A 24,352-nucleotide genomic window follows, 5' to 3' on the forward strand; every position below is an offset into this window, starting at 1 on the left:
ATCCAAAAGGCTGGATCTGTAGATAGCTGGAGGTGGGTTGAAGGAAGACGAAACATCGCTGACCTCATCACAAGGGGGGCATCCCCTGAGGAGCTTGCTGAAGGATCAGTCTGGCAGGAAGGCCCAGAATTTTTGAAGTTGCCTGAATCAGTTTGGCCTGTGAAAACTGCCAGAGAGATCAACCCCCTTGTTGCTGAAGAGATCGGGGGACTTCGGAGGAAGGCGTTCTCGGCACTGGTTACAGTAGGAGCCCAGCCCAGGAAATGGTTAGGCTCAACTAATGTTGCGCTTGTGCGCCTTGTGGACCCCCGAAGGTTCAGTTCACTGGCACGGTTATGCGGGACCATTGCCTGGGTGAGACAAGCAGTAGAAATCTGGTTGGGAAACAGCCAGGCCTCAGTCCAGCCAAAGTGGGAGGCAAGACCATACCTGTCTGTGGGACAAAGATCAACGGCTTTCAAAGATCTAGCTCTTGCAGCTCAAGAGGGTGTTGAGTCCCGGGATACAACCCTGGATCGCCTGGTTGTTCAGAAGGAGGAAAAGACAGGACTCTTTTTCTGTGGAGGGAGAATTCAATGCTGGAATGAGGATAGAGTGGCTGTACCGCTAATCCCGTGCCAGTCGTGGCTCGCAACCCTACTGGCTAGGGAGGCACATGAAGAAAATCATGAAGGTGTTGCCTCTACTCTTCTACGGACAAGAAGGAAAGCCTGGATCATGCAGGGACGAAGAACAGTTAAGAAGGTGTTGAACAACTGTGTCACCTGCAGAAAGAAAAGAGCCAAGATGTGTCAGCAATTAATGAATGATCTCTCTCAAGAGCGTACTGAAAGAGCAAGCCCATTTAAGTATACAACCCTTGACCTTTTTGGCCCCTTCGAGGTGAAAGATGCTGTTAAAAGAAGAACAAGCAAGAAGGTCTGGGGTATTGTTTTCTGTTGTATGGCCTCGAGAGCCGTCCATGTGGACATCACTGATGACCAGTCGGCAGAAAGCTTCCTCCAAGCATACTCTCGCTTTGTTGCTCTGAGGGGGCATCCAAGGATATTATGGTGTGACAGAGGCACCAACTTTGTTGGTGCTAAGCCGGCTTTGTGTGAGCTGCATAAACATCTAGCTTGCCTTCAGGCTGTGTCTATAGAAGATGTAGCTGCTAAGAACGAGACTGAGTGGAAGTGGAATTTTCACCCTGCAGATGCACCCCACAGGAATGGAGCTGCTGAGGCTGCTGTGAAGCTTTTGAAGAGGGCGCTCATGAGCCTCGGAGAAGCTACAAAGTCTCTCACATGGGGGGAGCTTCAAACTCTGTTTTATCAGGCAGCCAACCTGACAAACGAACGCCCAATCGATGCCAGAGCTCAAGAACAGGAGTATTCGGTTGAGTACTTAACACCTAACTCCCTTATACTGGGTCGAGCATTGCTTGGAGGAGATACTAGTGGGCTTGACCTAGAGACCCATCCCTGGCGTCGTTTAAGGGCTATTCAAATCGGTGTGGACCGGTTCTGGGCAAAGTGGAGGGAATTAGCTGGCCCAAATCTGTTCATTCGACATAAGTGGCACCGAACAGTAAGGAATGTCAAAATTGGTGACCTCGTCTGGATTGCTGACCCAAATGCTTTGAGAGGTCAGTTTCGTCTGGGCCGGGTTCTGACAGTTTATCCTGACAGTAAAGGGATTGTCAGGGATGCTGATATCGCAACATGTGCTGGCTTCCCTGTTTCCTTGGTGGGTGGCCGGAAAAAGAGTTCTTCACTGTCCATGATCGTTATCAGAAGAGACGTGAGAAAACTGGTGGTTCTTCTCCCGGTGGAGGATGAAACTTATCAACCATGACACCCGCCTTTTCCCAAACCCCTCTCTGCCATAGCCCTTACTCCTGTTGGCTGGTTGGTGTAAGCCTAGCGCTGCCACCATGCCAATCATATTGCACATACATGGAAAAGTAAGAGCATTACACATCCCATATATTGTATAACCGGGCAGTACATTATATACCAGCCCACAGGATGTGATTGTCTTGGACATTGGACTGAGTTGCTCTTCCATCTGTCGTACCTTTAATTAGACACTTATACCTGGACGTTGAAAAAAAAAAAAGTGTCATTAAGTGTGGGTCCTTTGAGTAATTTTTGTAAGTTCTAGATCATAAGATCAGGAACTTAAGTGGTAGGTGTTGTGTTTTCTGTGGAGTTCTGTCATTTCTGAAGTTTGTTATTTCTTATTTTATGTTTAAACAAATGGTAACCTTAAACTAGAGCTACAAATGTTGTAAGTAGAATTTATGGAAAATGTTTGAGGTTTAGCAGCCCAATAGTGTAGTGTTTCTTTAAGAGAGGAGTGTGCTGTGAGTACATGTGACCGGTGTCTATTAGTGAAAAGGAAGCATGAACTTCATTTGTTTGTAATGACTTTCAACCCAGTGTGCAGCCACTTGGTAAGCTCTCTTAATTTTAAATGGTTTCTTGTCTGTTATGATGTACGCTTCATGTTGTTTGCTGTCACCATGCTATGTTGTTGTATCATGTTATGTTCATTGCATGTTAAAGATAACATTATTGTTTGGTAGATCTAAGCAGTTTAGTTAACTGTTAAAGATAATGCTATGTTCAAATGTTATAATTGGACGGGGTGGCGAAGCCTTGGGACATAGTCAACATTTAGACTTCTAACATTGTTAAATCATATGTGTTTATTTGTGTTTACTTTCTTTAGTTTTGTAAACGTTTGATTAAGTATGAATCGCAGATCTGTATTTAACATACTTCCTGGTTTGCCGTGGGGTATTTTGGAAGCTGTAGTTTTCTGCTTTTGATAAGACTGTATGCATAGGTTCTTTGTAGGATTTGAGTATGTTGAATAATGTTTGAAGTGTGAAGCTTGTACATGAAAATGATGAAATGATATTATATATTTGTATTTTGATTAATGTTGCTTATTGTTATTGGGCTATTGAGGTAAATAACAGAGGCTGTTTGTAGTATGCACTTGAAAAGTGAAACGTTGTATTTCTTATTGTTTCAGGTTTATTACCTGGTTACTTGATTATCCTTGTGGAAAAAATAAACAAACAAATGTGGAATACCGAGTAATATCCTTTTGTACACTGGGTTGCCCTTTCCGTGGGAAGAAAACGGAACAGTACTTATATTTAAAAAAAAATACATGTAATTACATCTGTATTTAATTTCTGTAATTACATTTATAATTACACTGTTGACCCATACTTTACACCTTAACCCACCCTTAAACTTACCCATACCTCCAACCCTCTCCCTAACCTTAACCCTATCCCACCTCAATAGCAGCAAAATACAATACGAACACAATAAGTACATTGTACTTATTTTATGTAAGTACATAGTAGTTAAGGCCACCTAATATAAAGTGGGACCACATTTCTCTGTAGGTCTTGCATGACACATTTTTACTAGTAAGCTAGTCAACAGATCACCGTTTATATTATTTAAATGTAAATGATGCATGAACGTAGAGCGTGTTAATGGAGAGACCGTCACATCTGAGATGACTGGCGAGAATGCCAGACTGTTGAGAATGTAAAAGATGCATGAAAAGAAGATCGGTGTTAATGTAGTTGATGTCAGCCTTTAAATTACATAAGAATAATGTTACGTTCCCACTCTTTAACTAGTCTAGGGGAATGGAGGAATACGTAACAAAGAAAAGGAAAATCCACATGGAGCCTCTCATCCCAGTCCCAGCTCTGAAGAACACTGCCAACTACCAAAGGATCCACTATAATTTGATTTATTATACTACTTTAATACATGCAGGAGTAGCAAGAACAAAGCAAACAGGCTTCAGGAGGGGGCATAGCCAAAATAACAAACAAAACAGCAGCTTACTCCATTTTGAAACTAACTTACCTAGCACAGGGAAAAATAAATAACAAAAAGACAATATACTTCCTTAACTACCTAACTTGTCCAAAAAAACAGGAGAAAAGGAGTTAAAAGAAATGGGCACCCTCCTCCCTACAAGTTATAAAGTAGACAACTTAAATATTGAAGACAGGACTACAGAAGTATTAGCAATATTGAGTGGAGTTCAGCAGTCTAGGTGGGAGCAGCAAGCAACAGTACACAAACTGAAACTCTAGCACAAAATTGGCATTAGGCATCAACTAACAACAGTACCAAAACCACAACACTAGTCTGGGGCTGCAGAGAGGGTCCATGCAGGGAGAGGGAGATGGCTCAATCTTTCTCCTTTCCGCTCTCCTCCAACTGTGCTTTCTCGGTGCTTTTATAGCTGGTTCCTCTCTCTGGAGGAACCAGTGAATGGGTTGATTGGTCATCACGAGTATCAGGTGTCAGTAATCAGCTCCTATCACCACAGCACAGGAGAGAAAAGATGACTGAGAACAAACAAAAGCTCTTGACTGACCCCAGAACAGTACAACCTACGTCACAGGACGTAACACCCCCATCACCAAGTTTATAACCCATGGCTTATAAACAGTTAATACTTTACATGTACAGTACACTTCAGTCTCCATCACAGGCTCTGGAAAGCGCATCTGCCACCACATTCTCAGAGCCTTTCTTGTGTTTGATGTCCAAGTTGTATTCTTGCAGATACAGTGACCACCGCATCAAACGCTGATTCCAATTGCACATGCGAGACAAGGGGGTTATGGTCAGTGTAAACAACAAGAGGGGTACAACTACCTCCAACATAGACTTCAAAATGCCGAAGTGCCATTACTAGTGCCAGAGCTACCTTCTCGATGGTACTATAGTTTTGTTGAGACTTTGAAAACTTCTTGGAAAAATAACAGACAGGATGCTCAATACCTGCCCCGTCTTCTTGCAACAAAACTGCACCAGCTCCTACAGCACTTGCATCAACTTGTAGCTTGAAAGGTGAAGAGAAGTTAGGACCAGATAAAATGGGACCATAACGCAGAAGGTCTTTGGCAGCAAGAAATGCATGGTCACAATCAGAACTCCACACAAAGTTCTTTGAAGTGCTAAGCATATCAGTGAGGGGTGACACATCGTTGCAAAGTTCTTACAAAATCCTCTTTAGTACCCTGCCATTCCTAAAAATCTGCTGGGTACTGGGTGTAGGGAACTCAATGATGGCAGACACTTTTGCTTTAATAGGCTTGACATAACCCTGACCAACCTTTTTACCAAGGTAAGTTACAACACCTTTAGCAAACTCACACTTGGCCAAATTAAGGGTTAACAGAGAATCACTTAACCTTGTAAACAGTTTCTCCAAACTGCAGACGTGATCCTCCCACTCATCTGAATAGACTACAATGTCATCTAAGTAAGCTTCACAACTGGGCAGGCCCAGCAAAACTTTTTGCATTAGACGTTGAAATGTGGCAGGTGCGTTTCACATCCCAAAAACCATACAGTTATACTGTAGAAAAATCATCAGGTGTTACGAATGCAGAGATCTCACATGCACGTGCAGTTAGTGGAACCTGCCAATAACCTTTTAACAGGTCTAACTTGGAAACAAACTTTGATGCACCAACTCTGTCCACGCAGTCTTCCATCCGTGGTAAGGGAAAGGAGTCAGGTTTTGTCACACTGTTTACTTTTCTATAATCCGTACAAAAGCCAAAGGTGTTGTCAGACTTTGGGACCAGTAGGCATGGAGAACTCCAGGGACTTTGACTGGATACAGCCAGCCCATTTGAAAGTAGATAATCTACCTCTGATTTCATAATCGCTCGCTTTGCCGGATTCACTCTGTATGGATGTTGCTTGATTGGAAGAGAACTCCCTACATTGATGTCATGACACAACATACTGGTTCTACCAGGCACGTCAGCAAACAGGGCAGAATGTTTCCACAACAACATTTTAACATCCTTACGCTGGTCTTCAGGTAAATAAGATAAATAAGAGTCCAAACTACTTAATATAGCTGAATTATTCAAACGAACACCAGGTGAATAATGTTCAGCTACCAATTCCTCAACATCAGGACTGCAAACAGGAGCTACTTTAACACTGGGTTTCAGTGTAGGTGAGGGAAGAGAGGTCCCAAAAGAGTTACGAGTAACGTAACGCTTTAGCAAGTTAATATGACACACTCTCTTCTTACGACGACGATCGGGAGTATTTACAACATAGTCTGTGTCACTAAGTTTTTGTTCAATGACATACGGACCAGAAAGCTTTGCATCAAAAACTGAGCCAGGAACAGGAAGTAATACCAGAACAGAGTCACCTGGTTGAAAACTGTGTTGTACTGTTTTCTTGTCAAAGTGACTTTTCATTCTAGACTGTGCTGTGGCTAGGTGGACTTTGGCTACTTCGCAAGCCTTTTGTAAGCGTTCGCGGAAAGCGACATAGTCTAAAATTGGGACAGCAGGGCTACTCTTACTAGTTAACTGTTCTTTTAACAACTTCAAAGGCCCACGAACGGTACGAGCAAACACAAGCTCATGAGGACTAAATCCCAAGGACTCCTGAACCGACTCCCTCACAGCGAACATAAGTAGCGGTAAGCCATCCATCCAGTCTCTTCCAGTCTCGACACAGTAAGTGCGGATCATGGACTTCATGGTTTGATGAAAACGCTCTATCGCCCCCTGTGACTCAGGGTGATAGTCGCTAGACAGTTGGTGTGCTATACCCAACTCTTTCAACATCTGCCCAAAAACTTTTGAGGTGAAGTTTGTCCCCTGATCAGTTTGAATTAGTCTGGGTAGACCAAATGTTGTACAAAACTTTACAATCTCCTTCAACACTACGGGTGCCTTTAATGAACGCAGCGGTACAGCCTCGGGGTAACGAGTAACAGTACACATCATTGTTAAAATGTACTGATGCCCATGTTTAGACTTTGGAAGAGGCCCTACACAAATCAATCAACAACTTTTCAAATGGCTCACCAATAACAGGAATTGGATTAAGGGGAGCTTTTGGGACAGTCTGATTTGGTTTGCCTGCACGCTGGCAGACATTACAGGAGCGACAAAAATTAGACAGCATTTTACTCCAGGCCAGTAGAAGTACTTTGTAATGCGAAATGTTTTGTTGACACCAAGATGCCCTGCAAGAACATTTTCGTGTGCCAACTTCAAAACCTGAGAACGGTAACTGGCATGCAGAACAACCTGATATATGGTCAACCAATCTTTTTGCTCTGACGACCTTGGTTCCCATTTGCGCATTAGGACTCCATCATCCCAAAAGTAGCCTACCCTTGCTGTTACAAGATTGCAATGATCTACCGCTAAACTAATGTATTTTGCAAGTGTAGGATCTGACTTCTGCACAGCAGCAAGAGGTTCCTTACCCACCATGGAAGGAAATTCAGCGGAAGACAGAAGGTCATGCTCAGACACCATTTCCAATGGAACAGACAACTTGCACTCTGACTCGGGTTGCTCAGCCATGAAAGAATCTGAAAGATCAACCGTATCTTGAAACTTTCGTGACTGAGACAGAGTGGCCGCACATGCTGGAAACACAAGAGGAAATTTCTCAGCAAGATCTGACGAAGCACACTCAGTTGGCTCACTTATAACAACTGGCCTGGGAAAGACTTTACCACCTGCAAGATCATTTCCCAGGATAAAGCTGACGTTGTCTACGGGTAGTTTCTTACACACACCCAGTTGAAAATTACCTGTAGCCAGGTCAGACTTTACATTAACAGTGTAAGGGAAACAGGTCAATTTAGCTCAAAGGGAATCATTTAAGATTTTAAAGGGAATTTGAATAGAATCACTGTTTCACGGCTGTTCACGGAGACGCGCCTGCGGTTCAGTGAACGAGCCGTTTAACATCAAATCTGCGCTGGATACTAATATCCAAACTATAGTGAAAACACTATCAATTAGCACAGTAACAAGATCGGCAGTTTAAGACATTAACTTGTAAGCACAAAACACAAGATACTTCTCTTTTCAATATGAATAAGGCTTTATTAGATAAATCTAAGACATATAAACTAATCTAACACATAAACGCACGCACACACACATTCACACAAGTTGCAGGAAGGTCGAAAGTTAGGGAAAGATGAGTTTAAGAGAATGGAAATATGGAATCCCAAGTTTACAGCAATACGTTAAATTGCATAGACATGACAACCATCAATCACGTAATTAGCACTCGCATTGAGTTCCTCAATGGGGTTAAAATTATATTAGATACACCAGCACAACAAATATCTGGGAATACGTTGCCTTAGTTTGCTGTGAAAGGGACTCCAGTTGAAAGGGGTATCCCGGTGTCGCTGATTGGCTTGAAGTTCAGTAGTGAAGTGACGTCTTGGGAAGCCCGTGGTTGTTGGGCGTTGGCTGAAAGTGCAGAGTCGTGTTCGCTGGTTGAAGTTGAATGGACGTTACAAAACTTAACTCAGAACACGAAACTCTCAAACGGAAAAGGAAAGAAATAAAGTTTGACGAGACTAGGTTGTGTTCCTTCTCATTGTGGCATAGAAGCAGTAGGCAGGCACGCTGGAACCGCGCTCAAAGAACAATGACGACTAACCGCATGGCTAGATGCTTATAGCTAAAGCTAGGTAGCAAAGCTACAAGCTAAAAGCTAAGAGCAGGCATGACTGATAGCACGAGCAAGGCTGGAACTAAAAGCAGACTAAAAGCCCGCATGACTGATAGCACAAGCAATGCTAGACTAAAAGCCGACATGGCTAATAGCAGCAGCTAGACTAGAACTAAAAGCAAAAATTTAATCGTATCCAAAGTATTTAAACTTTCCTGTTGGCCACCCCTCAAATGTTGCCTTGACCAATCAGATATGTTCTTGGGGTGGGTATCATAAATCATTTGTTTATCTTACCAAGCATGTGGTTCTTGCCTCACAGGGTCTAATTTTGGACATGATTCCTATAACATGATTATGATATATTTTACAAATAAATGATTGTCAGGACAATATCAAGCAAGAAAATGCGATTATTTCAATACTAGACATGACTAGGTATCCTATAGTTATCAAAAGACATACACAATAAGTGATTATACATGATAGTCAAATGTGTGGGTTACACGTAAATGAATATGGAGTTAAGCAATGGAATGATTCATTCATAAGTCTTTTTTGAGTTCATTCTGGTCCATATATAATGTATAAAAAGGGTTTCTTTGCCATTCTCTGGCAAAGGACTTTTCTGTGAAGACAAAGGTTTAAAGCCCTTCCCCCTTAGGAATTTCAGTCTGGTTCTTCTGGGTGGGGGGAAGTCAATGCAAGTATTTAACTTGATCTCCTGGGTTTACATGTGATGTCCAGCGTTGCATTTCAATCACGAACAATAAATTTGACAATCTCTTCTTCGAATTAAAATTGTCAATAATTGTTATATTGGTGTTAATGTTGAAAGCTGTTGTGTGAACAAGTTGGTTGGTTGGTTATCTTGCTTGGTTCTTGTGGCACTAGAACTGATTTATGACTTCCTGAGGAATTCAGCTCATGTTTCAATGCACACAGCTCTGATAGACTCTTTGATTTGTCTGATTTGAATCATTTCTGCTACATATATCCCCCTTTCGATCGGCGAGGTGTTTAGGTGAAGACATCGTCGATCGCTGGAGAAACAAAGGCAGAAGAAGCAGACAAACACAGCAAACAGCAAGACAACACCTCCATGACAGTTACTGTACTGGTGCAGGCATCAGGTTATTTAGGTACACGTGGTTAAGTTCAATTAGTCAATGTAGTTTAGCACGTTGAGGATAGTTTAGATCGTCTTGGAAATTGTTTTTATTTTGATTCATCAATCAAATTTGTGGTTAACTTTGTTTGGTTCTTCTAGGTTGTCTTACTTTACATGTTTACCATTAGTTTTCTAGTAATTTCATTTTCAATTCAATGAATTGACCTATCATGCATGGAGCTCTCTGGCTTCCATTCAGTTTAGAGTGGCTGGCGGATATTAGGTGTTGCGAGTCAATCCTAATATCAGACCTTCGACCCTCGCAGGGTGTCTAGGCATTTCACCTACTCAGGAAAGAGGGGAAGGAGAAGGATAGGTAAAAGAAGAACAAAACAAAACAAGGCTGCTGTGGGTTTTCCTAGCATGTGTTACAACTACTATTGAGCTAGGATGTCAGGTGCAGCTAGTGTGTCGTGAACCTTAACTTAGTGTCAGGTGTTCTACCTATTGTGAGGATGGCTGCACGTTTCTTCATGGTGGGTATGTGTAACTTTGTTACGCTAAAAGTTGGATATTCTACCTGTGGGAAGAATATGTTTGTTGACTGTGTTATCAGTAGATGTGTTTACCTCTGGGTGTAGGTAATGTGTGGTCAGATCTGTTCAAGTCTGTGTTGTCTCCCCCTTTTTCTATCATGTCACTGAAGACTGGCTCTCAGCATCCTTGGCTTGGATGAGGGCGTGCCCATGGTCTAATGAGGGGTCAGTCCAGCAAGGCAGGAAGTTCTTTGGCAGACAGTCGGAGGCAGTTTGGCATGGCTGTGTGAAGCTGAGTTGCAAAACTTGTCTCCTATGTTGCATTCTTCTTGTGATGCCTTCTGGCTGTAGCAGACTTTCTGACCTTCTGTGCTCTGGTGGTTGCTGTTGCACAGACAGGGAATTTGGAACTTGGAGTTGGAGTTCATTTGACAGTTTGTTAGTGACTGAGGTGATGTCCTTTAGTACCTCAGATTTTTCATCAACAGTTGGCCGTTAAAGACTTGTTCATTCTGGGTTGTTGTTGAACAGGTGCTTGTCATCTCTGATGCGGTGCACCAGGTGATCACCGGCCTTCCGTTCTGTCGTTGGTCACAGCGAGCATGACTCAACTTTGTGGTCACCTGCATGTAAATTGTCTTGAAGGAACTCTCTTAGTTGTTCCATGACTTGTTCCGTGTCTTCTAATGGTAAGCGGTTATGTTCTTGTGAGTACTCAGCACTGTGCATGTCTGAGTGGTGCTGAGGTGGGTTTTGTTGTCGCTTACCCACAAGAGTTGCTCTTGGATGAGTCAGGTGATTACCTTTGGATATCTGGTTAGGTTTACAGATGTTATCCTTTTGGTTTCTTGAGAAGCGTGGCTGGTCCCATGGATTTTTCCAGCAGTTGGGCTGAAAGCGGTCGTGGATATGGGCGTCACGTTCTCTGTGCTCTTGATGGAAGACTCTGGTGTTGTGATGCCACTGGGTGTCGTCCAGTGCAAGGCTTGAGTCTTTGTTGACAGAGTTCAAGAGTGTGGATGTTTTGTTACCTTTCTTTGAGGCCAACTTCTGCTTGTTATAGGCCTTCTGTGTTAGGTCACGCAACTGTTGGATGGTCATGGAGTTCGGACAGGCCATGACACCTAGATGGTGGCTGACTCCAGGGTGCAGATTCTTTAGGAAGAGGGTTTTGAAGTTCACATCCTCTTCAAGGTCAGAGTTGTTGTGTGCACCAAAGTAGGCTTGTCGGAGTCGGTTGTAGTAAGCTTGTGGAGTCTCTTGACGACCTTGTTTGGTTTCCAAGGCAGTTAACAGTCCATGTTCAGACTCTGGGTCTGTAAACTCTTTAATCAGGACCTCACGAAGTCGCTGGTAGTTTGACTTGGTTTGACTGGGCTGTCGATCTAGAAAGTTTCGTACCTCGGGACTGGACGTGGCTCTAAGGAGGTATAACCAGTCTCTGTCAGTCACATGAGGTCTCACTTCCAGGTGAAATTCGATATCTCGCAGGTAAGCTTGGATGTCGGGGCTCTCTGTGGAGTTCGGGTTGAACCTGCTGATGTTTTTAGACAGCTTGTTGAGGTCTTTGATTGTCATCCCGTGTGCAGCTCCAAGGCCTTGGACGGGAGGTTTTCTTTCGTTTAGCAGAAAAGTGTTGTGTGGCGAAAGCAGGTGAGGTTTTGGGTTGTGGCCCTTCGCTCCTTTCATCATAAGCCAGTTCTTGGACGTGGAACTCTGCTCTGCTCAGCAGTGATGAGGCTAAGAGATGTTTCTCTTTTCTTGGCTCTAGTTTGTGCTTGTAAGCATTTTGGAGTTCTTTTCTGACCATGTAGAGCTCATCGTTGGTATCATCTAGTTGTTGGGTCAGATTGTCCATTTCAGTTCTGTACCTTTCAAGGTGGTCTTTCAAAGCACTGATTTCAGAATTCTTGTTTCTGATGTTTATCTTGGCTTTCTCCAGTAGCTGTTCGTCATACTGGAGTCTGTTTACCAGGTCTTTCTGAGCAGCCGTTGCATGTTGCTGGTCGAGCTGAGCTGCTGCCAGGGCTGCTAGGAGCCTCATAACTTGTTCTGTTGTATCCTGCTCCCTCTCGCTGGGTGCTTTGAGTTGATTTTGAACTTTCACTTCCAGCTTGTCTATGCGACGTTGAGCACGTGTCAGCTCCTCTTGAAGGTGGGTGATGTGCTTGTCGCTCAGTTTCAGCTGGGTGGTGAAGGCATAGCTTAGTGAGCTCGTGATCTTGACTAGCTCCTCGTGGTTGTTGTTCTGGCTTGAATCTTGTGTCAGGAATCTTCTCAGGATTAGGATTATTATTAAAAATAATAACAGTTCAAATGTCTTTGGAGTGAGGCTGTCTGTTATGCCTCTCAGCCAAATGTTCACATCTTCCCCATGGGAAATGGGGTCTGCAGTCTGCGGCATGTTGGCACGCTGGGGAGAAGAGAGACTGACACAGATCTGTGTGGAGTAAAAGCCTATGTGTGGTGGGACAACTAAGTGTTGTATCAGTGATTGTGAACCACTAGTGAAATGTGGTGATGACTGTGTTGGTCTCAGGGTGTCTAAGTAGACTAGAGATGCGAAGACTTTGTCACTCTAATGAGGAAGAGGAAAAAAAGAGACAGAGGTGAAAAACAAATTCAAATGACAAGCAAAATTTCTGTTTTTCAAATGGCGAAAATTATTTTTTCCAATTAAATGTTATCAAAAACGTAAACACTATTATTATATTTCCTGCTTTGGACAACAGAATACAATAATAATTCTGATATCTCTTTTCTTAGTCTGACAGGATTGACACCGTACACCTTTCAGTTGGACCGCGCACCAGGGAGGCTGCGAAGGCGACAGTTGTTCAACACGTATCTCTATTAAATTGATCTCAAAGTTGGATGAGATGCTAAAACTTGGATTGCGTTTCCAAATGTAGGGAGGTTAGGAAGAACAAATGAGAGGATGATTACAATCAAATTCATAAGGATGATTCGTCGTCTTTGGCACGATTGTGTATTTACTTCACTTAGAATTGATTGATGGTTCTTACATGTCCTACAAATGTAAAAAGAGAAGAGGAAAGTAAAGAAGAGAGAGGAAGGAGATGGTAAGTCTCAGTAGCGGTTATCTCAACTACAAGGAGAGCGTTGTGTTAGTTGCTACACAACTAATCAAACAAAATAAACTTTAAGTGAAAGAGAGTTGTCTTTCTAATTTATTTGAACTCGTAGTGAGGGATAACAATGTCTCCTTTTAGGGCTCAGGTTTGTCGTTCCCAGGCTAGGATACACAAAAGAAATGGTAAGAAATAGGAAAATTAAAAAAATTAATAAATGGGCAAAATATGCAAACATGAAATTAAAAAGAGGAAATCAATACGTAAAACAATAGTGGTTAAGTGTATAACCAAAACAGGAAGAGGGGTAAAACGCATTCAAATAAGTAAAGGTCTGAATAGCATATATTCAGATGGGTAATAAATAAATTAGGAAGAATAAGTTTACTTAACTTCCAAAGTTCAAGGCTTATTCATTCCTAAAATAATTAGACCCAAAAGAGAATACTAGAAATAAAAGATCATATGAAATGACCTGAGAGGGAAATTTTAAATGATTCAAAATAAATTTAATGTTTCAATTAAATTTCAATTTGACAATTAATAATTGTGAGTCAGTATTTCCCTTTCTAGTAAAATGAAAATAAGTGGTCTAGTGAGAAAAGAGAGCGATAAAAAGAGAGGGACTAACAAGTGTTAGTTAAGATGTTTAAAATGGTTAAATCACGTCAGCGTTGCCCAAACACACATTATTCTACCACTGGATGGTAATGCTAACGGCTAACCTTTGAGGCTAGTGGCTTTAGTATAGACTTCAATGTAAATGCAATGGTTTCGTTAGCTTAGCGACACCGTGGAGTTTGTGAGCTGCGCGTGCACAGTTCAGAGTTGCTCCGGAAGTACGTTAGGCTTCCTGGTTCCTGTTTTGCGATGTGGCACTTAAACTCTCAGTTTGTATAGAGTTAAATTTATCTTAATTCAAATAGCAGCTTCCTGCTGTAGTTATTATATCAATCTCAGCAATTTGATTCTCCGTGCCAGTTTTTCTGGACACAAACATAAAAGTTTTCCTTCGCTGTTGGTACACAGTTAAAATTTATTTGATCAAGCTTTTAAAACACTCCCATTCAAATTACTCTCGGGCACACGCAGTGTTACGCGAGATTGCATTCACTTTGTGAACGGATACAAATGGACAAACATTGTTCTCTAATGTTTAACGTTAACTTAGGGAAGTCGAATATCAAATTTGATTCGGCAGTGGAACACGCACTTGCAATCAAACTATATGAAATATGAATACGGGGACTTTGATAAATAGATTGAGGAACCCGCTCAAAACTATTCTTTATTCACCGATTTATATCCCTTTTGAAACACTAACAGTTTAGCTCCGTTCAGCAAACAGTGACTGAGATAGCGTTTGAGACACTGGAACACGCAGTGAAATCAAATCAGCTATAAAACAAGGCATTACACAAATGAGGAACACGCTCAATTTCTACCTTATTGTACGTTCTCAGATGTTTACTTTTAAGTTCACTTACTGCTGTTAACAACGGGGAGACGGACTCGAGTTAAAGTCTCCTCTAGCTCCTTTCATTCAAGCGGGAGGGCGCGTGCTGCTTACGTCACGCGTCACACACACATACTCAGGTCTCGCATGCTTCTCATCTTTCATTCCTTTAGCAAAATCAAAGATTAAATAACTTGGTTTATGCTCACAATTTAGATTAAACTGCCCGCAATCATTCTCCACCATTATAAATGTAAGGGAAACAGGTCAATTTAGCTCAAAGGGAATCATTTAAGATTTTAAAGGGAATTTGAACAGAATCACTGTTTCACGGCTGTTCACGGAGACGCGCCTGCGGTTCAGTGAACGAGCCGTTTAACATCAAATCTGCGCTGGATACTAATATCCAAACTATAGTGAATACACTATCAATTAGCACAGTAACAAGATCGGCAGTTTAAGACATTAACTTGTAAGCACAAAACACAAGATACTTCTCTTTTCAATATGAATAAGGCTTTATTAGATAAATCTAAGACATATAAACTAATCTAACACATAAACGCACGCACACACACATTCACACAAGTTGCAGGAAGGTCGAAAGTTAGGGAAAGATGAGTTTAAGAGAATGGAAATATGGAATCCCAAGTTTACAGCAATACGTTAAATTGCATAGACATGAACAACCATCAATCACGTAATTAGCACTCGCATTGAGTTCCTCAATGGGGTTAAAATTATATTAGATACACCAGCACAACAAATATCTGGGAATACGTTGCCTTAGTTTGCTGTGAAAGGGACTCCAGTTGAAAGGGGTATCCCGGTGTCGCTGATTGGCTTGAAGTTCAGTAGTGAAGTGACATCTTGGGAAGCCCGTGGTTGTTGGGCATTGGCTGAAAGTGCAGAGTCGTGTTCGCTGGTTGAAGTTGAATGGACGTTACAAAACTTAACTCAGAACACGAAACTCTCAAACGAAAAGGAAAGAAATAAAGTTTGACGAGACTAGGTTGTGTTCCTTCTCATTGTGGCATAGAAGCAGTAGGCAGGCACGCTGGAACCCCGCTCAAAGAACAATGACGACTAACCGCATGGCTAGATGCTTATAGCTAAAGCTAGGTAGCAAAGCTACAAGCTAAAAGCTAAGAGCAGGCATGACTGATAGCACGAGCAAGGCTGGAACTAAAAGCAGACTAAAAGCCCGCATGACTGATAGCACAAGCAATGCTAGACTAAAAGCCGACACGGCTAATAGCAGCAGCTAGACTAGAACTAAAAGCAAAAATTTAATCGTATCCAAAGTATTTAAACTTTCCTGTTGGCCACCCCTCAAATGTTGCCTTGACCAATCAGATATGTTCTTGGGGTGGGTATCATAAATCATTTGTTTATCTTACCAAGCATGTGGTTCTTGCCTCACAGGGTCTAATTTTGGACATGATTCCTATAACATGATTATGATATATTTTACAAATAAATGATTGTCAGGACAATATCAAGCAAGAAAATGCGATTATTTCAATACTAGACATGACTAGGTATCCTATAGTTATCAAAAGACATACACAATAAGTGATTATACATGATAGTCAAATGTGTGGGTTACACATGAATGAATCATTCCATTGCTTAACTCCATATTCATTTACAAGTCTTTTTTGAGTTCATTCTGGTCCATATATCATGTATAAAAAGGGTTTCTTTGCCATTCTCTGGCAAAGGACTTTTCTGTGAAGACAAAGGTTTAAAGCCCTTCCCCCTTAGGAATTTCAGTCTGGTTCTTCTGGGTGGGGGGGAAGTCAATGCAAGTATTTAACTTGATCTCCTGGGTTTACATGTGATGTCCAGCGTTGCATTTCAATCACGAACAATAAATTTGACAATCTCTTCTTCGAATTAAAATTGTCAATAATTGTTATATTGGTGTTAATGTTGAAAGCTGTTGTGTGAACAAGTTGGTTGGTTGGTTATCTTGCTTGGTTCTTGTGGCACTAGAACTGATTTATGACTTCCTGAGGAATTCAGCTCGTGTTTCAATGCACACAGCTCTGATAGACTCTTTGATTTGTCTGATTTGACTCATTTCTGCTACAACAGCATGCAATGGAACACTAACACACCCCATTTCAATTCCACATACCAAAATATTTGCGCCGGTATACGAAGCGTCAGAGAAAGGCAGCACATCCTCTAAAATGAAGGACTGGGCTGATCCCGTATCTCTCAATTTGCACGCACTTAACACTAGGGCTGCCAGCTAAAGACACATAGCCTGGCCGAAGAAACGGTCCAAAAGATGAGGTATCCGTGGTACACAAATCAGGAGCAGATTGTATTAATGCTACATGCCTAGGTTTTTCAGTTGCTTTTTTTTCTCTTTCCAAGCTCGACAATCATTGATCAAATGGCCAGGATCAAGACAATAAAAGCAAACTCTCCTTTCCGCTGTATTTCTTGCAACAGTTTTAGTTCTGCCACTGATTTTATGACCTTCTCCGCGAGTTACATCTTGAGCTACAGACAAAACTGTTTTCGTCTGACGCCCACAATAAAAAGCCGTCCGATGTGTAAGTGTGAATTCATCCGCAAGTACTGCCGCATCCGAGAGCTTCGTCACTTTTTGTTCATTTAAATGAACCACAACACTTTCCGGCACGCATGTTTTAAAGTCTTCCAATAAGACCAATTCTTGTAACTCTTCGAAAGTGGTAATTTTGTTTGCAAAACCCCACTTCTCAAAGAGGGTCTTTTTTTCCCTAGCAAATTCGACGTAAGTTTGTTTGGCTTGCTTTGAACATGCTCTAAGTTTCTGCTTATATGCCTCAGGCACCAATTCATATGCTCTCAAAACAGCTGCTTTCAGTGTCAAAGTCCAATGACGCCTCAATTGGCAAAGCCGCACACACCTCTTGTGCTTTGCCAACGAGGTTACACTGAAGCAGCAAAGCCCACATATCCTTTGGCCAACTCAATTTAGTCGCGACACGCTCAAAGGCAATAAAGTAAGAGTCTACCTCTGTCTCACGAAAGGGTGGCACTAACTTGACATATTTACCAATATCTAGATCAGCTTTAGGAGTTGAAGAATCAGGATAGGAATGTGGTTTAGGAACCGGCCGATCATATAAAGATCGTGTCTCAAGCGTACGCAGTTTAATATCACGATCTGCTTTAATTTCAAGAGCTCTCAAACGAAGGCATTGGGTCTCATACGCTTGCTTTTTTAGTTCTAATTCAAGCTCTTTTAACCGCAGTGTGATTTTAGGATCTAGAGAAGATACTTTCTCACTACCACTGACTGAACCTGAAATCAGACACCGCTTCCATATCAGTTACGGCTCCTATCCCCTGCTCTACAGTTCTCTCTGTGAAAGTACCCACCTCTACCGATTTACAATATAACTCATCCTTTATCACACCTTTCTTTGCACTTCTAGAAGTTAGTGTTATGTTTTAATAGTCAGCTAGCTCTAACAGATCTTTTTTTCTACACCGATTAAACTCCTCTATTGACGGAGACAGTGAGAACTTTACTAAATCAAATTCCATTTCTTTTTTCTCAAAAACACAACGGAACTTCCTCACCCATCAAAGTTCGAAGCAGCCAAACAAAACGTACCCAACTCCTAGAAGATTCACAAGAGTTGTAACTCGAACATGCATAGGACGAGCCCCCAATTGTTACGTTCCCACTCTTTAACTAGTCTAGGGGAATACGTAACAAAGAAAAGGAAAGTCCACATGGAGCCTCTCGTCCCAGTCCCAGCTCTGAAGAACACTGCCAACCACCAAAGGATCCACTATAATTTGATTTATTATACTACTTTAATACATGCAGGAGTAGCAAGAACAAAGCAAACAGGCTTCAGGAGGGGGCATAGCCAAAATAACAAACAAAACAGCAGCTTACTCCATTTTGAAACTAACTTACCTAGCACAGGGAAAAATAAACAAGACAATATACTTCCTTAACTACCTAACTTGTCCAAAAAAAAAACAGGAGAAAAGGAGTTTAAAGAAATGGGCACCCTCCTCCCTACAAGTTATAAAGTAGACAACTTAAATATTGAAGACAGGACTACAGAAGTATTAGCAATATTGAGTGGAGTTCAACAGTCTAGGTGGGAGAAGCAAGCAACAGTACACAAACTGAAACTCTAGCACAAAATTGGCATTAGACATCAACTAACAACAGTACCAAAACCTCAACACTAGTCTGGGCCTGCCTGCCAAGAGGGTCCATGCAGGGAGAGGGAGATAGCTCAATCTTTCTCCTTTCCTCTTTCCTCCAACTGTTCTTTCTCGGTGCTTTTATAGCTGGTTCCTCTCTCTGGAGGAGCCGGTGAATGGGTTGATTGGTCATCACGAGTATCAGGTGTCAGTAATCAGCTCCTATCAGCACAGCACAGGAGAGAAAAGATGACTGAGAACAAACAAAAGCTCCTGACTGACCCCAGAACAGTACAACCTACGGCACAGGACGTAACAATAAGAAAAGGTTGTATGTGATCATGCAAAATAAACTCAGACTATCTCAAATGTCTACAGTGCAAATCACTACTTCGTTGACACCAAACCATCCATTTCTACTTAGGTTATAATACTAAGTTTATACAATAATTTCAGAACTCTTTCCTTCTGGCTCATCTATATTCCACAAATGGTGAATGATAATGAGTAGTAGTGTATATATGTGTCATGATACTGCCTTCATGTCCTGAATTTTCTTTAGTCTTGAGGCAGGATCATGACAGACCCGTGTTTTGTGTACAAGTTTTTTTTTGTGTACTTGTCTTTGGGCCATGTGCTTATGTTGTCTCGTCCCCTTGCCCCGCCCCCTTGTTATCCTAGTCTTGTCGTGATTGCCTTATCTGTGCCACCTGTTGTGTCTTAATTAGTTCCCCTATTTAGATCCCCTAGTGTGCTCTGTCTTTTGTCGGTTCATTGTTTCTACTTGTGATTGTTCCACATATGTTTCTGCCTGTCAGCCTCGTGAGATATCGTATCTTTGTAACCCCTCTAAGAAGTCTTTGTATAACTGTGAGTGTTTATTTGTAGTTTGTGTTCAGAGTCTTTGTTTATCTTGTTTATCGTGTCTTGTAAAGTTATTTAGTGTCTCAGCCCTAGTCGTTGTTTTCCCCCTCGTGGGTTTTGTTTTCCCCTTTTGTTAATAAATCCTGTGTTTGGTACTTCCTGTCTGCATCTGAGTTCATCCCAACCCCTCCACATAACAATATGATTCACTTGTATACTTAATACAAGCATGCAAAGCTCTCTTTAATGTCTCCATATGGCATAATGTTAGCCATCTGCTATCTGTAGCGAGCTGGCTTATATAGACATCTTTGTTCCTGAAAGAGTGTTTTATAATGGTATAAGTGATGATAAAGGGTTAAAGGCTTGAGTTTTGGAAAACAAGAGAGGTAGGGGAGGTGGAAAAAGACAATGGGGAGGTGGAAAAAGACAATGGGGAGGTGTGGAATGACAGGGCATGGCCTGCTGTGGCAGGAGATATACTCTTTGACATGCCAACACAGGCAGATGGCTAATCCTGAGCTCACACAAGATAAAGCCATTTACAGGAAATAACAACACCAGCCATTCGGTGGCAGCCAAAGTCAGTCTGGCTTTTCGTCTTCTCATGTTCGTGCATTTGGATATTTTAAATCATATAACAAATATAATTTTTTTGGAGACCCATGGATCTATATAGTTCACTGACTGGTTCACACCATTGTGAAGTTTCTGATTGGGTGGTAATGCTGTTGTTCCTCTGCAGCTGTGGACATGGTTGGAGGAGCTTCAGAAGGAGTTGCTGGATGACGTTTATGCTGAGTCAGTGGAGGCAGTGCAGGAGCTGATCAAACGTTTTGGTCAGCAGCAGCAAACCACCCTGCAGGTCACCGTCAACATCATTAAAGAAGGGGAGGATCTCATCCAGCAGCTCAGGTACTGCCCAATGAGAAAACTTTGGTTTAGTGGAAAATGATGACATTGATTTGTTGTCATGAGAATTCTGACACAAACACATATTCATGTCATGTAATGGCCTTAGTATCCCATTGACGTCTGTTGTATTAATTACAATTGCTAAACCCTAACCCTACAGACACGCATTTTTTTAAGGGAGCATTTGGTGCGATTTCAAACTTTCCTTTCTCTTTGGAGTGTTACAAGCTCTTGGTGAATAAAGAAGATCTGTGAAGTTGCAAAGACTAAAGTCTCAAATTCAAAGAGATATTCTTTATAAAAAATAAACACTCGTCCACGTTCCCTTGAAACGGCTCGTTTTAACATGCCCCCACATATCTACGTCAGTATGTGGGAAGATTTGCATAACGCCGCACAAATGTTCACGAAAAAAAAGGCGTACCTTTTATTCTTGTTGTAGTATTGTTGTTGCTGAATCTACTTTTTTTTGCCCTTCCAAAAGAGGATGATATCCGCTTGGTCGTGCTTGGAGCTGGTCACTGAGGAAATATATAAACTTTGCACTGTGGATCGCCGAATCGGCTTTCCGCAAGCTCCTTTGTAGAATCCGCCTGACGCACTGTTCTCAAGCCGCCCGCCTCTGCTCACTCAAGCCAGCCGTGGCTCATTCCATACCATGGCTCACTCTAGGCCTCCAGCTTCCGCTCACTCAAGGCCACGGTGTGTGACTCTGTTCCGTTGTGAAAACCAAACTCCTTTGTTTTAGCCTTTCAAAAGAAAACAGGACTGGAAATCATGTTTATATCACATTTATAATGTGTTTTATTTTTTAGTCTCTTCGATCCTGCCAGACAAAGCTTCACAATATGTTAAGAGGCATAACATTTCCGTCTCAGGCTTGAGGCATTCGGTCAATCACAATGTGCTGGATAGCTGGCCAATCACAGCACACCTCTCGCTTTTCAGAGAGATGAGCCTTATGAAAATCAATGTGTTTCAGAAGGCGGGGCATAGAGAAGTATAATAATGTACAGTATGTGGAAAATAATGTGTTTTCTTTTACCTTAAACCACATAAACACATTTCATTACACCAAATACAAAAAATAATGTTATTTTTAGCAGCATCATATGACGCCTTTAAATATTGTTTAGCCATTTTATGAAACTGGTGACCTTCTGGCGACTGAAAACCAGTGCAACTTTTTCAGGTTTTATAAATAAAGCAAATTTAGCAGACAACAAAACCATGCACACCACAACACCCCTAATAACTTCCAAATGTGTAATCACAAATGTTTTGGAAAATCCATTGTGAAACACAATGTAAATATGTGTTACTCTCACTAATACATTCACCATTCCGTTCTAATGTTTCATTTGGAGCTATCATTCATTTATCTATTTAAACCAAGTCAAGTCAATTTTATATGTATAGCACTTTCACAGTACACATTTAATTCATATTTCAGCTGCTTTACCAAAAATTATGATGTTAATGTTTATAATATCATTATATCTTCACGCCTTATAATCACATTTAGCAGATTAGTGATGGCCAGTAATATGATTAAATGATGTAAACAATCAAGCAGTTGAGTATATATTATAGTATATAATACAGTATATATTGTGCACATGTGTGCAAATAAAATTAACGTATCTGTCCAACTTCATATATAGGGCTGTGCAATAATAATTAAAATGAAGAAAAAAAACAAGGAGTGGACATGTCCAGTTTCCAATTCGCCAGCAAATGCAGATTGATCGCATCCATAATATATATACAATTTTATGCAAATAGACTTGGTTAAAAACAAGTTAGACACAGTAACACACTCATACGCTTAATTGAACCATGTCCTAATCTGCAGAGACTAACTAGATATTAACTCATACAATCTTTTTTTCTGACTGCAGAGACTCTGCGATCTCCAGCAATAAGACTCCTCATAACAGCTCTATGGCTCACATAGAGAGTGTCCTGCAGCAGCTGGATGAGGCCCAGGCTCAGATGGAGGAACTATTTCAGGAACGGAAGATCAAACTAGAGCTCTTTCTCCAGCTCAGGATCTTTGAACGAGATGCCATTGATGTAAGTCCACAATTTGATCCACAATTCCCAAATGATAACCCACTAATTTGTTGTAAACAATGGATTCTTACATTCAAGACAAGTGGTTCTCGATTGATTATATTATTAGTGAAATATATAGTATACATTTAAATTTAATATAAACATTGATGTAGAATTTAGCTAGCTAAAATGGCAAATAAAATAAATAAATAAATTGTAATAATAATTATGAAGGTGAGCAGAGGATTTCAAAATAGTCTTGGGTTGGTTCACCCAAACAGGAAAATTATGTCATTAATAACTCACCCTCATGTCGTTCCAAACCTGTAAGACCTCCGTTCATCTTCGGAACACAGTTTAAGATATTTTAGATTTAGTCAGAGAGCTTTCGGTCCCACCATTGAAAATCTATGTATGGTTCGCGTCTCCAATACGCATTAATCCACAAATGACTTAAGCTGTTAACTTTTTTAATGTGGCTGACACTCCCTCGGAGTTAAAACAAACCAATATCCCGGAGTAATTCATGCACTCAAACAGTACACTGACTGAACTGCTGTGAAGAGAGAACTGAAGATGAACACCGAGCCGAGCCAGATAACGAACAAAAGATTCCGGGACATAGTCATCGTACAAGCAAGGTCTATAAAAGACATACTGTAGTTAGATGAGTTTGGTTTGGAAGAACTTGACTTAGTCCTGACCTCAACACATCGAACACCTGTGAGACACACTGGAACCGAGATGGCGATCCAGGCCTTCTTGTTCAGCATCAGTGCTTGACGATTGGAAGCTGCTATAGCTGCAATGGAGGGACCAACTCCATATTAATGTCTATGAATTTAGAAATGCATCATCAATAAAAGTCCCTTTTTAATACACTGATTTCACCCAATAATAGAAGTTGTTGAGCAAAGTGGAACAAAGTTATTAATATGTGATGAATGGTTACAAAAAAAATAAAAAAAATAAAATACTGGACAGTGTAGGTCAACCGATACTGATAGTTAGGTTGGACCATACTGGTTGCTCCTGATTAATCATCCAATAGGTTTTAAAATGGATACTGAACAAAAACAAAAATAGTGCTTTACTATTTAACCAAAAAAATATGACAAGAGTTAAACTGTGTCAGAACAAATTCCTCTTGATAATGTCAGATAACACTTGTTGTCAAAACACCAGGTCAAAGTGTCTGAATAATTTTTGGTCCCAAATTTTACTGGTAGTCCACTGTATGAAGAATTTTTGGGTATAATATGTCACAGTTTGCTTTATTTTTCTATCCACTTACATAAATGAACTATAGAGTCCTTTTACAATTATATCTTGTGTCTGAATAATTTTTGGTTTGACTATAATGCAATGAAGTATATGAGGAAACCAAAATCCAAAAGGAATGACATAACACCTTTGTAAATTTAGAAAAATATTAATATTATATTGATAATTACATTTAGTTCATAAACTAATGTTCACAGAAACACCTTTAAATTTGAAAAATATATTAGTAAATATTGAAATTAACACACTTTTACAATGAACAGTGCTCCAGTTTGAAGTTTTGTTTCAAATCCACTCCTATTGTAAAGTGTTAACAGAAAAACCGATCAATTGGTTGACCTCCACTGAACAGTAATTTA

The 24,352-nt window shown here is 40.9% G+C and overlaps 1 protein-coding gene across 4 annotated transcripts in view; it reads left to right on the top strand.

Annotated features, from left to right (window-relative positions):
• The window catches only part of LOC128030934 (triple functional domain protein-like), a 252,485-nt gene that overhangs the window by 157,554 nt on the left and 70,579 nt on the right, over positions 1-24,352 (top strand). For all 4 annotated transcript variants that reach the window (XR_008187999.1, XM_052619030.1, XM_052619031.1 and 1 more), the window contains exons 13-14: positions 20,482-20,651; positions 22,553-22,727. Coding sequence is in view for 3 of the 4 variants with exons in the window: in XM_052619030.1 (XP_052474990.1) it covers positions 20,482-20,651; positions 22,553-22,727 (345 nt within the window). In the remaining variant the exon portion in view is untranslated. The remainder of the gene's footprint in view (positions 1-20,481; positions 20,652-22,552; positions 22,728-24,352) is intronic.

Source organism: Carassius gibelio, chromosome A16, assembly GCF_023724105.1.
Source record: "Carassius gibelio isolate Cgi1373 ecotype wild population from Czech Republic chromosome A16, carGib1.2-hapl.c, whole genome shotgun sequence".
Lineage (NCBI taxonomy): Eukaryota > Metazoa > Chordata > Actinopteri > Cypriniformes > Cyprinidae > Carassius > Carassius gibelio.